Below are 12886 nucleotides of genomic sequence, written 5' to 3' on the forward strand. Positions count from 1 at the left end.
TTCAGTTTAAGAAATAGTGATATTATCCTCGTTCAGTTTTAGAAACAATCAATGTTCAATTTAAAAAATAATGATAGTACCAGTATTCTGACACATCTCGACCGAAATCAAGGCATGTTGGCTGTCACGTGAGGGTGACGTAGCCATGTGCACAGTGCGGAAGAAATAATAATATAAGAAATGCGAATAAATAAAAACCAAACTAACTAGAGCACTAATAAGAACAAGTGCAAGACGAAATAAGTGTGAATTCACAACCAGAGCATAAGTAGCCTAAGTGCAGTCCAGCAGGACGAATACTAATTACACAACACCAAAGGGTGACCATACAATGGTGATAATCTGTCAGAGCTGCCGTGGATTCCTCGCAAGACACCAAAAGCACTCCTAACTAGAACCTGGAGGGGCGCAAAATATAAAGTGTGAGTGGGCAAAAACAAAGCTTTTCAAAATCATTTCATTTCTCAAAAGTTCTAACCCCTCGCCATAAAACTTGTATAATTTCCCAGAAAGTAGAATACATACATATATCGAAACCATTCTCGAATTATCAAAATCCACATATATGTCATGTCAAATATCTCAGCACAAACATGTAAGCCAAGTGATATAAATCAATGCAAATGATATGTCAGCCGGAGTCACCTAACGTGACCTGTACGGCTCAAATCCACATCTCAACAAATATGCTCAAGTGGTCTGTACGGCACACGAGTCGGAACTACCTAAAGTGGTCTGTACGACAGGACTGGGCGTAAATAAATATGCTCAAGTGCTACGATTGAGGTGAAAATTAACTTGACACACAAATTAAACCCTATTTGTGACAATTGTAGTAGATATGTAAGTAGGGATCGTTCTAGACCGGGGATTAACTAGGGATGCTAATCTATGTAAATAAGACTCGAAAACACTAAACTAGACTCTATGGACTCAAAACTAACTTTAGACACTTAAAACAGCAACCGATACTCAAAAAGACTCACTTTTAGACTCAATAAAGGTTTTGGACGAAAATAGGACTTGACTTGACTCAAAAGACTCAAGGAAAACAAGTTTTGACTCAAATATGAAGACTAAATAACATGGGGATTGTTTTTGACGAATTTTAGACTCAAAACAAAAACTTAATAGAAAACACTTTTGAAAAACGAATTTAGGTAAAATAAATGGGTAAAAGGCTAGTTAGAGGGTCCTTCTCCACACATGATATATGCATACAAACCAATGTCCAGTTATTATTCCTTTAGACTACGAATGACAACGCCCCAAATTAGTTGCATCGCATAACTAACCCTCAAGTTTTCCTTATTTCATTGAATTAGATGGAATACGCATCTAAACCAAATTATCTTTTTCAAGTTCTTTATATGAGACGCATAACAAAGATACATATCAAAAGTCATTAAGTTTTGTGAAAACTATAAGCATTGACAAGGCATTCATCACTATGAAACACATGAGACTCATACCAAGGATTTACTTAACGCGATTGTGACTAGCAACCTCCACTACTTTTGAATATAAGTGAATAACAATTACGTGAAACCCCCCTATACTCTAGCATCAAGTTTAAGCATGCAAATTAAGTGTTAACCCCCAACCCACATACATAAACCAGTTTTAATAACTTAGATAAGCAAATCACATTCATGCCTTAAGAAATAATAACTGGATGTAATCAATTCATATAAAACATATAATCATGGCTTCAAATTCTCCTCTAACTAAAAAGTAGTTCCTCATGTTCGCAAAACAAAGATAATTAAATTTAAACATTGAACTAAGACTAAGGATAGAATACACCTAGAAACTCTCCACACTCCAATGGCAGATTTCGAACCCTCCTTGGATGGCAGATTGCACAAGTCCTCCTCTCCTTGCTTCCTTGCTTGCGGCACTAGGGTGGTGTAGAATGGATTGTGGTGTTTTATGGATGAAAGTATGAATGAATGAATGAGTGAGTGGATGGATTAAATAGTGAGGCATTGGCTGTTTATATAGGCTAATTATGCACACTTAGTGAAGGACAAGGATTGCACAATCCCATGGAAAAAGGGTTAAGTCTTTGTAGAAACCAAAAGGGAAAGGGATAGGGAATTTTCGCCAGAAATTAAGGGCTTCTAGAAACTAGGTATTTTTTTGGCAGAATTTAGACTTCTAGAAGGGTTAAAGGGTAGATTTCTGGACCTAAATGGGTAAGGACTCATGATATAGGTGTAGAGGAAGGATTGCAATTCCTAAACCTACAAGGAATTGAGTTCTTGCGGCATTTAAATGGATAAGGCTTCTAGAAACTGAAATAGGTGTTTAAATGTGTAATTAATTCCCTCTAAGTAGCTAAGTTTAAATCCTAACCTGATTTGGATAGGATAGAATAGGATAATGTTAGAGTTAGGATAGGATAAGGTTTCTAGGATAGGATAAGATAAGGTTGGATAAGGTTCCTTGTTTCTTACTTCTTCCTTATCTTCATTGCATTAGGACTTCTTCCACCAGATTTGTAGCCTTTCCTAGCCCTTCTTGACTTCAATTTCGTCCATCCTCTTTACTCCATGGTTAAGCTATCCAATCCATGCCCAAAAATGCTCCAAATAGCCTCAAAATGCCCTTTCTTGCTCCTTTTGCCATTAGGACCTAAAAACATACGAAAATAACTTAAAAGACTGAAATAAATAGTAATTAACTCGCTAAATGCAAGGAAACAACATAACTAAGTAGCATAAATATGCTCCTATCAACGATCACGTGAAGATTGTGCGAATAATCGCGGGTCACCTACGAGTCGGAACCACCATGATCTACGAGTCGGAACCACCTACATGCAAAACAACTATATAAACGTTAATTTAAAGCACATAAACGAAACTAGTAATAACTTCTCATACAATGCTCAAATGGGGTGTTTTAATATACCACCATGATCTACACAACCTCAGGAACATCCCCATATTTTTAGAAAAATTTTCCGATCACCCACGCGCCGGCCAAGGCACGGCCAGACGCACCCCCACGCACGGCCAACCCTAACGGAACAGTTAACGGCAGTTAGGAATATTCCGTTAAAACCTTAACAAAAATTAACGGCGTTACCTGACGCCATTAGAATATTCCATCAACTTTGATGGAATATTAGTCTCCTTCTTTGACGAGCCTTGCCGGTCGCCGCCGTCAGTGCCGCCATCTGTAACTTGAATTTTCGCCGGTTTCTGGAAAAACTTTAAAACTTCATATCTTTTCCATATCCCAACCAAATTCCATGAAATTTGTATGAAAATGAGGCTTACAATGAGTAGAATGAACCCTTACCAGACTTAAATCCAACGGAATCTTGCCGGAAAAACCCACAAAAATCCGGCCAAACTTGAAACTCGCCAAACTCAACTTCCCAACATCCAAAACACTTCGTTTTTCTTCTTAGAGCTTCGTGAAGACGTTCTAAAGCTCCCTAGAAGCTTAAAAAATTCTAAAAACTTCACGATCACGATTGCATGAACAATATCCAAATCGGAGCTCACAAGAAACTAGGGTTTTCGAAGGTTTTAAGTCCAAACAAAGGTATAGATCAACTCCTAGGCTTGCAAGGTGTTTGAATGTTAACTTTAAAACCTCGATCCGTGCCTGAACTGGTTGGTTGATGGTTTGTCCGTACGGGTTGTATGGAAATGCCAGAAAATGCGAGAGGAAGGTGAGTCAACGGGTAAGGGTATGGGTATGTGTGTGTGGTCCTAGTTGGCAACAAAACAACCAACCATAAACTAGGACAAATTTAGCTCCAATTGGGTCCAAACAATTAGGACTTAACATAGATTGGACCACAACCAAAACATATCACCCACTACATCAACAATCGTCCAAGGGCAAACCATTTCACGCTATCGATACAAATAATTCGGGACGGGCTGTCTCAACCTACCCTCCTTAAGAAAATTTCGTCCCGAAATTTTACAACAACAAACAAACCACTAGTAATCATAAAATAGGCATGGATACATTTCTCTCATCTAGTCCTCTGTCTCCCAAGTAGCCTCCTCAACTAAGTGATTTCTCTACAAAACTTTTACTAATCTCACAGTGTTGTTCCTCAGAACCTTTTCTTTCCAATCCATAATAGTTACTGGCTCTTCATCATAAGTCAAATCTGGATTAATTTCCAAAGGTTGAGGAGGTATCACATGCGACGGATCTGAAACATAGTGACGAAGCATAGACACATAAAAAACATTATGCACTTTAGACAGCTCTGAAGGCAACTCAAGCCTGTACGCAACTTCACCAACTCGCTCAGTGATTATATATGGTCCGATGTACCTAGGACTTAGCTTACCTTTCTTTCCGAACCATACCACACCTCTCCACGCTGAAAGCTTTAAAAATACCCAATCACCCACTTTATACACTCTGTCAGTGACATGTTTATCTGCTAAGCTCTTCTGTCGATCTTGGGCCGCTTTTAAGTTAGATTTAATCACTTGAATGTTCTGAATAGTCTCCTCCACTATCTCAGGGCCCTCCAAAACTCTTTCGCCAACCTCTGACCAACATAAAGGTGTACGACAAGATCTACCATAAAATGCCTCAAATGGTGCCATACCAATACTCGAATGAAAACTATTGTTATAGGAAAATTTCATCAAATCTAACCGCTTATGCCAAGCGTCACCAAACTGTAAAACTGAAGATCTTAGCATATCCTCTAACGTCTGAATAGTCCTCTCTGATTGTCCATCTGTCTGAGGATGATATGCTGTACTATAAAGTAACCTCGAACCAAGAGCTTCTTGGAATGCTATCCAGAACTTAAAAGTAAACCTGGGATCACAATCCGAGATAATACTAACTGGAACTCCATGGTACTTCACAATCTTGGATATGAATAATTCAGCTAATCAACTTAAAGAATACTTCTCCCTCACTGGAATAAAATGTGTTGACTTAGTAAGCCGATCAATTATCACCCAAATGCCGTCATAACCATTATGTGTACGAGGTAGCTTGTACACAAAATCCATAGTAATATTTTCCCATTTCCATTGTGGAACGGGAAGTGGCTGTATCAACCCAAAAGGCTTTTTCCTTTTAGATTTAACTTGCTGACAAATGACACATCTACTCACATACTCAGCAATTTCTCTTTTCATACCCGGCCAATAATAAAATGGTCGAATGGTATGATACATTTTAGTACCTCCAGGATGCATTGCATAAGCCGAACAGTGTGTTTCATCCAAAATTTCTTTCTTTAATTCTGCATTATTTGGCACGTACATTCTGTTCTCCTGCATAAGCATGCCATCACTCTCCCGAACTTTAAGATCTTTCTTTTTCCCCTGACTTCTGGCTTCAATTAACTCCTGGATTTCCTCATCAATCATCTGAGCCTCGAGCACATGATCAATTAAAATTGGTCTAACTTGGAAATTAGCAAGTAAAGCTTCTTCTCGTTCTTCCACCCCTAACTTCACTCCAGTGGACCTCAAATCAATAAGAAAAGGAATATGACAAGCATATAAAGCATTAAGTCTAACTGGAGTCTTCCTACTAAGTGCATTAGCCACCATATTTGCACGACCAGGGTGATACTCAATCGTGCAATCATAATCACTTAGCGACTCAATCCACCTCCACTGCCGAAGATTAAGATCCCTCTGAGTAAAAAGATATTGAAGACTTTTATAATCCGTATAAATCTTACATTTTTCACCATAAAGATAATGTTTCCAAATCTTCAAAGCAAAGATAATGGCTACTAATTCCAGATCATGAGTAGGGTAATTCATCTCATGAAGTTTTAGTTGTCGTGAAGCATAAGCAATCACCCTACCATGTTGCATCAACACACATCCCAAACCATTCAAGGAAGCGTCACTATAGATCTCGAAATTACCACTATCATCTGGAAGCGCCAAAACAGGTGCATGAGTAAGACAATACTTCAACTGCTGGAAGCTCCACTCATAATAATTATCCTACTCAAATTTAACATCTTTCCTTGTTAGCCTCATTAGTGGTAAAGCAATAACTGAAAAATCTTTAACAAACCGTCGATAATAACTTGCTAGACCAAGGAAACTCCGTACCTCCATGACGGTTTGTGGCTGCTCCCAATTCTCAACGGCTGCTACCTTTTGAGGATCCACCAGAATACCTTGGGCGAATATAGCATGTCCCAAAAATGCCACATGATCTAACCAAAATTGGCATTTGCTAAACTAAGCATACAATTGGTGTTCCCTCAATCTCTTCAACACCAAAGTGAGATGTCAAACATGCTCTGATTTAGACTTAGAGTATACTAGAATATTGTCAATAAAGACAATGACAAACTTGTCTAAATATGGCTGGAATACTCGATTCATCAAATCCATAAAAGCTGCTGATGCATTCTTAAATTTGAATGGCATCACCAAAAACTCATAATGACCATAACGAGTCCTGAAAGCTGTCAATACATCTCCCATAATCATCAATTCACGGGCGGGACTGTGCCCTAACCACGGGCAGGAGCACTAACACCGGGGTGCAGGTTTACGAACTCTCAACACATCTCACATAATCATCAATTCACATAAACAATCTATAACTCACCTGGTACTTACCTGAGCGTCCACCGCGTCAAATCATAATATGCACATATCATACCAATTCATAGTCTAAGCATAAATCAATAGGCATGGCAAACACAATTTCATTTAAATCAATTTTCTGGAAAAAATCTCAAGTATATAGGTATATATAGAAAACCAAAAGGCCACTCACTGGTATGTGGAAGGGTCGTAGTCCCTAAGTCTCGATGGACTGCGCTCGTCCTGAGGATAGGTCTCACCTATATGTGAAACAACTATATAAATGTTAATTTAAAGCACATAAGCGAAAATAGGTAATAACTTCTCATACAATGCTCAAATGGGGTGTTTGAATATACCACCATGATCTACACAACCTCAGGAATATCCCCATATTTTTAGAAAATTTTTCCGACCACCTACGCGCTGGCCAAGGCAAGGCCAGACGTGCCCCCACACGCGGCCAACCCTAACGGAACAGTTAACTGCAATTAGGAATATTCTGTTAAAACCTTAACATAAGTTAACGGCATTACCTGACGCCGTTAGAATATTCCGTCAACTCTGATGGAATATTCGTCTCCTTCTCCGACGAGCCTCGCCGGTCGCCGCCGTCCGTCGCCGTCAGCGCCGCCATCTGCAACTTGAATTTTCGCCGGTTTCTGGAAAAACTTTAAAACTTCATATATTTTCCATTTCCCAACCAAATTCCATGAAATTTGTACCAAAATGAAGCTTACAATGAGTAGAACAAAACCTTACTAATTTTAGGACTTAAATCTAACAGAATCTTGCCGAAAAAAACCACGAAAATCAGACCAAACTTGAAACTCGCCAAACTCAACTTCCCGACGTCCAAAACAGTTCGTTTTTCTTCTCCGAGCTTCGTGAAGACGTTCTAAAGCTCCCTAGAAGCTTAAAAACTTCTAAAAACTTCACAATCATGATTGCATGAATAGGAGCTCGCGAGAAACTAGGGTTTTCGAAGGTTTAAAGTCCAAACAAAGGTATAGATCAACTCCTAGGCTTGCAAGGAGTTTGAATGTTAACTTTAAAACCTCGATCCGTGCCTGAATTGATTGGTTGAAGGTTTGTCCATACGGGTTGTATGGAAATGCCAAAAAATGCGAGAGGAATGAGAGAGAGTGAGTCAACGGGTAAGGGTATGGGTGTGTGTGTGTGTGGTCCTAGCTGGCAACAAAACAACCAACCACAAACTAGGACAAATTTAGCTCCAATTGGGTCCAAACAATTAGGACTTAACATAGATTGGACCACAACCAAAACATATCACCCACTACACCAACAATCGTCCTTTCACGCTATCGATACAAATAATTCGGGATGGGCTATCACAACTCAGTTTGAGAAATAGTTATTGTTCAGTTTCAGAAATAGCGATAATATCTGTGTTTAGTTTTCATTATAATCAGTGTTTAGTTATACAAATAAAAAAAAATAAAAAAAAACTAATGAAAACGACTTCAAAACTTTGAATTTTAACCAAAAGTCATCTAATAACTTTATTTAATAATAAGGAAAAGAGAAAGAAAAGGAAAACAAAAACTCGAGCAAACATACGTGCAAAGGGCACACCAAGTTTTAGAAATAATACCCGTGTTCAATTTTAGAAATGAGTTAGTTTAAGAAATAGTAGAAAACCCTTGTTCAGTTTCAGAAATAGTCAATGTTTAATTTATAAACTTAAACTTATTATAGTAACTGTGTTCAGTTTTCAGAAATAGTATGTGTTCAGTTTAATAAATAGTTAGGGGGAAGAGAGTGTGTGTGTGTGTGTGAGATTGATGCACGGGTTCATGCGCGTAAGTTTTTTTTATTACCTTTTATTTTTATTTTATTTTTTATTATATTAAAATTTCATTAAAAATTAAGTCATTTTCATTAAAGTTAAGTTTTTTTTCAATAAATAATGTTATTAGATAGTTTTTGGTTAAAATAAATTTAGTCTAGACCCGTTTCATTAGAGCTTCTTAGAAATAATCAGTGTTCAGTTCTAAAAATAATTAATATTCGGTTTAAAAAAAATAGTCAATGCTCAGTTTAAGAAATAGTGATAGCACCACTGTTTAGTAAATTAAAGAACTTTTGAATAAGTAAATTAAAAAACTCTCTCTACAAGTCCTTTAGTCTTTCTGTCCCTGTATATATATACTTTCGGTCTTGCATATTATAAACAATCCAAACACAAAATCCATGCTTCAGACCTTTCTATGGTGTTATAGAAATAGACAGCGGTTCTTAAAGTCTACTATTTTGTAGGGTTCATGCTCTTTCATCAGCAGCCTTTTGAAGTTCGTACTTATTTGAAAAATCTTCAGCACCCAAGTGCAGGCTAAAAGTCTTCAGCACCCAAGAACCTATTTAACTCCATTATATGAAGGATCAAGATGTTTTCTCGACAGTATAGTAAAACTACTATGCTGCATTTCCTCCCTCCTCGTACCTGGAGAACTGTAGCAGAGGGGCACCTTGAAGAAACACACAATTCATTCCTCCGAGTCTTTTCACCGGCTCTATCCTTTGTACATCTTCAATTACCTTTTTGAATTGTATGAGTGAATTATGATATGAACACCAACTAGAGTTTTTCGTTTTTCAGATCTCCTATTATTTCCCGAGTTGCCCTATTTGTCACTGGACTAGTTTGGTACATTATGTCTCTCATCCAAATTATTCGCACACGTTATGACTAAATATTTGCAAGTATATATGGATCTCGTATGACTTACCAGCCCAAGTACTTCATTAAGATATGAAAATGCAATAACAACAACCCAAAATGTGCACCACATGTTTCATTTTAAAGAAAATTTTAGGATAAAAAAAAAAACTCTGGCGATTTGGATTAGACTTCTGAAAAAAGCTGCACAGTTTCACATCTTCTTCAACCTAGCGAGGGTTTCACTTTCAGCATTGAGTTGAGGGGCATCGGCTTGAAAGAAAAAAAAATGGTTTTGCATGTGGCCTTTTTTCCTACTCATGAGATTTTAGTTTTTGTCCTATTACTGTACTTTGTCATTTTCATCAAGTTTTAAGATCTTTACATTAAATAAAGAGGAAAACTAATGAAAAGAGCTTGAAAACTTTGAGTTTTAATGATAAGGACAAAATAAAGGATAAAGTAAATAGTACCAGGATTGACTTTTTAGTGTAAAAATATGGTTTTTCGTTAAAATGAACAGTACCGTAGACTTTTCGTTAAAACTCCCTAAATAAAGTTACTAGATAATTATTCGTTAAAATAAATTTAGTTCAAACCCTTTTCATTAAAACTCCCTAAATTTTGAAAACTCTAGTTTATCTTTTGTGTCCTTATCTATGCACTAAGTAAACATCCAAATAAAACTCAAATTTCATATAAATTTCCATGCACACAAATAAGTGACTTACCAATATACTTACAATTGTACCACAACATCCTACTTATTTTAATGAATTTAATTACTGACCATAATTATGGAAAATAAGTGCATTACTATTCAAAAGTATTCCCTTTACACTTGTCTTCATGTATTCCATTTATTTGGCATGTATGTATTAGGCACATTTTGTTATTATTATATATGTGTCCTAATAATTTACCTACATTTTAAAGTAAAACATAGGTTATTAAATTTGAATCAAATATTCTTTTATTTTGTAGGTAAATTATTTTTCATGTATTATGACATATAGTAGGCACATTTTGTTATTGCTACGACCTGTCTCGAAAAAAATTCTATTTTAATTTCTGAAGGTGAGAAATAACAAAAATGCCCCTGGAAGAGAAAGTGTTGACTTTTGTTGACCATCGTGTTCTGACAAGTATGAATTATTCTCTTTGTATTTCTCGTACTCGACGAACGAACGCGTGAGTGCAAGCGGAAGGAAATTCGGAACTACAACGAAGATTCTACGGAACTTTAGAGTTCAAGGGTGTTTTAGTAATTTTACTATCTTCTAGACATTTTCTTTTCTTATTTTAATCTGTTTGGGTTTTTAGATCTCATAGGACCGGCTCCCTTTCTTCTCTCTCCACCCTTCACTCTTCTTGACACATCCTGACTCGGATTGTCTACCTGGACTACAAATCAAGTTGTGCTAGCTGACACGAGACGGGTGATGAAGCCATAACGTGTACTGATGTGGAAAATGTGAGTAAATTTAAACCTATAAGTGACTAAATGTAAGAGTGCGCATGTGAGCGGGAATGAACCAATTTCACACGTAATGTCAAAGCATAAGCATAGTATAGTAAGAGTAAAATGAGAATTATACTGTGGAAGGCCTATACCAAGATTTTCCAAGAATCCTCGTCGACACGAAAGCTCAGCCACTAAAACCTAGAGGGGCGAAAAACAAGGGTGAGTGGGCCTAAAAATAAAGCTTTGTAAAACCTTTTCGAAAGTGTAATAATCCCTTGCCATAAAACAAGTATAGTTTTCAAATATAACATATTACGTATAGTATGAAAACACTTACTGTAAATAGTAATATCTCCAATTGCAATCATTCACAATATTTTGTAAATAAACATCTAAAATTTGGTAATCACAATATCTCGCCTAAACAAACATATCATATCAAGTGCTCATCGACATATGCTGACACACGAGCTCATGTAGAGATATTATGACATGAACATGACTGGTTGTAATAATGATTTACGCTCTAGTACTACAATCACGTGAAGATTGGCGCTACGCGCATCACATACAAGTCCTAATTGCCTATAGCAATCTAGGACAGAACTGGCACCTAAAATGGATCCAAAGTGAGCGTACGGTGTGATGTGAATATACACGTGAAGACTGGCCCTAACACTGGGCGAGTACTAACACCAGTGCAGCACATAATGATCATTTAACATAAATATGATCTTGCAACGATAAGATCATTAATTCTAGTCAACATAATACTACTCATGGTTGTAAATATAATTAAGGCATCCCTTAATAATATGCATACAAGTGTATCCCGTAGGACGTAGAAGAATTTCATAAATTCCGTCTATGCGCTAATTCTTATAAACGTTAATCTATTCTAGGTGTAACATAGAAATTTCCTTATCAAATATATAAATGGAAACTAAATAAATATATAATATTTAAAAGCAAAGATCCACTCACAATTACTTGCAAGGTCGCAGCCGTTCGAACTAGGAAAGCCGGAGTCTCTGATAGTAATTGCACCTAAGCATAATATTGGGACCTATTAGTAAAAATCACATAAAACGATTAAATTTGGAAAAATCGAGTGCGGATTTGGAATTAAGGCATTGAAATACGCTAAGGGAGATGCCGAGAAATTTTCGTAAAAAGTCAACGGTTAACCCAAAAAGTCAACCAAGACACCGAGCTGGTTAGCAATGTTAAAACTTTGGAATTTCACTAAATGGATGTTAAAAAACAAACTCAAGGCATTGAAATTAGCCTAGGAGGAATCCCAGAAAAAATTCTTAAAAGCCAACATAGGCAATATTTCAGAGAATATTTCAAATCCTGTTTAGGACGGTTGGATCTAGCCTTGGATCTGGGTTTGGTGTTAAGTGCATAAATTTATACTTTTATGCCCTCTTTTATTTAGGTTTTTTACGTAAAATCTCTATGCATCACAAGGAATTTTGTTGTTTCTATTGTATTTCAAGATGAAAGTAAGGGCTTGAAGAAATCCTCTTATTTTGAATATTTTAAAAGCGTAGAATGGATAGTTTGAAGCCCAACTTGTACAAGACCAGACCATAGCCCACAAGTGGCCCAAGATTCGCCATAAAAGGCCCTTGTAGAACAGCCAACTTGCGAGGTTTGCCCCAAAGTGCTAAGAATGAATTAGAAAATGGGCCATATATGGTTGGAAAGCCCTGAAAGTCTTCTTTCTCATGGTCTTTAGAGCTTGTAATTTGTAGGTTTCTACAAGAAATTATGACAGAATAAAGAGGAGCTGTTCAATTACAAATTCTGATAACAACTAGTTTTCAGTTACTCCTATACTAAAAGCTGATTGTAATGAGCTATAAATGAGAGTCAATTTAAGGATGTAAATGTGTCAGATGTTAGGAAACTCCTAAGCCTTTTAATAGGAGAAAAATACACAGAATCTAAAGGAGGAAAAGGAGGAGATACACAACATCAAAGAGGAGGAGGAGTCCTCCACCTTGAGCCGTTTCTAGGTTCTAGCTTTCCTAACTTTTTATGTATTTTGTTATTTTTTAATTTAGGTCATGGATACTTAGGGCTGCTTTGCAGCACTAGACATGATTGAATTAATGTTATGATGCAATTTTAGTTTATAAATTTCATTTGCAAGGTAGAATCAGTTTT

At 36.7% G+C, this 12886-nt stretch overlaps 1 protein-coding gene across 1 annotated transcript; it reads right to left on the reverse strand.

Moving 5' to 3' along the window:
• Nucleotides 1-4049: 4049 nt before the first annotated feature.
• On the reverse strand, nucleotides 4050-7203 carry LOC137728155 (uncharacterized). Its single transcript, XM_068467030.1, has 3 exons — nucleotides 7103-7203; nucleotides 5189-5646; nucleotides 4050-4789 (listed from the first exon to the last, which is right to left on the reverse strand). The coding sequence occupies exons 1-3, from the start codon at nucleotides 7201-7203 to the stop codon at nucleotides 4050-4052; spliced, it is 1299 nt and encodes a 432-aa protein (XP_068323131.1).
• Between the last annotated feature and the right edge of the window lie 5683 nt (nucleotides 7204-12886).

The sequence above is a fragment of the Pyrus communis genome, chromosome 3 (assembly GCF_963583255.1).
Source record: "Pyrus communis chromosome 3, drPyrComm1.1, whole genome shotgun sequence".
NCBI lineage: Eukaryota > Viridiplantae > Streptophyta > Magnoliopsida > Rosales > Rosaceae > Pyrus > Pyrus communis.

Coding starts and splice junctions, on each gene's coding strand:
- LOC137728155 (XM_068467030.1), bottom strand. CDS start 7,203: ATGGCGGCGCTGACGGCGACGGACGGCGGCGACCGGCGAGGCTCGTCG. Junction 5,647..7,102: donor GAATATTCTAACGGCGTCAG/GTAATGCCGTTA, acceptor TTTTACTCAGAG/GGATCTTAATCTTCGGCAGT. Junction 4,790..5,188: donor TTATGCAATGCATCCTGGAG/GTACTAAAATGT, acceptor AGTTCTGGATAG/CATTCCAAGAAGCTCTTGGT.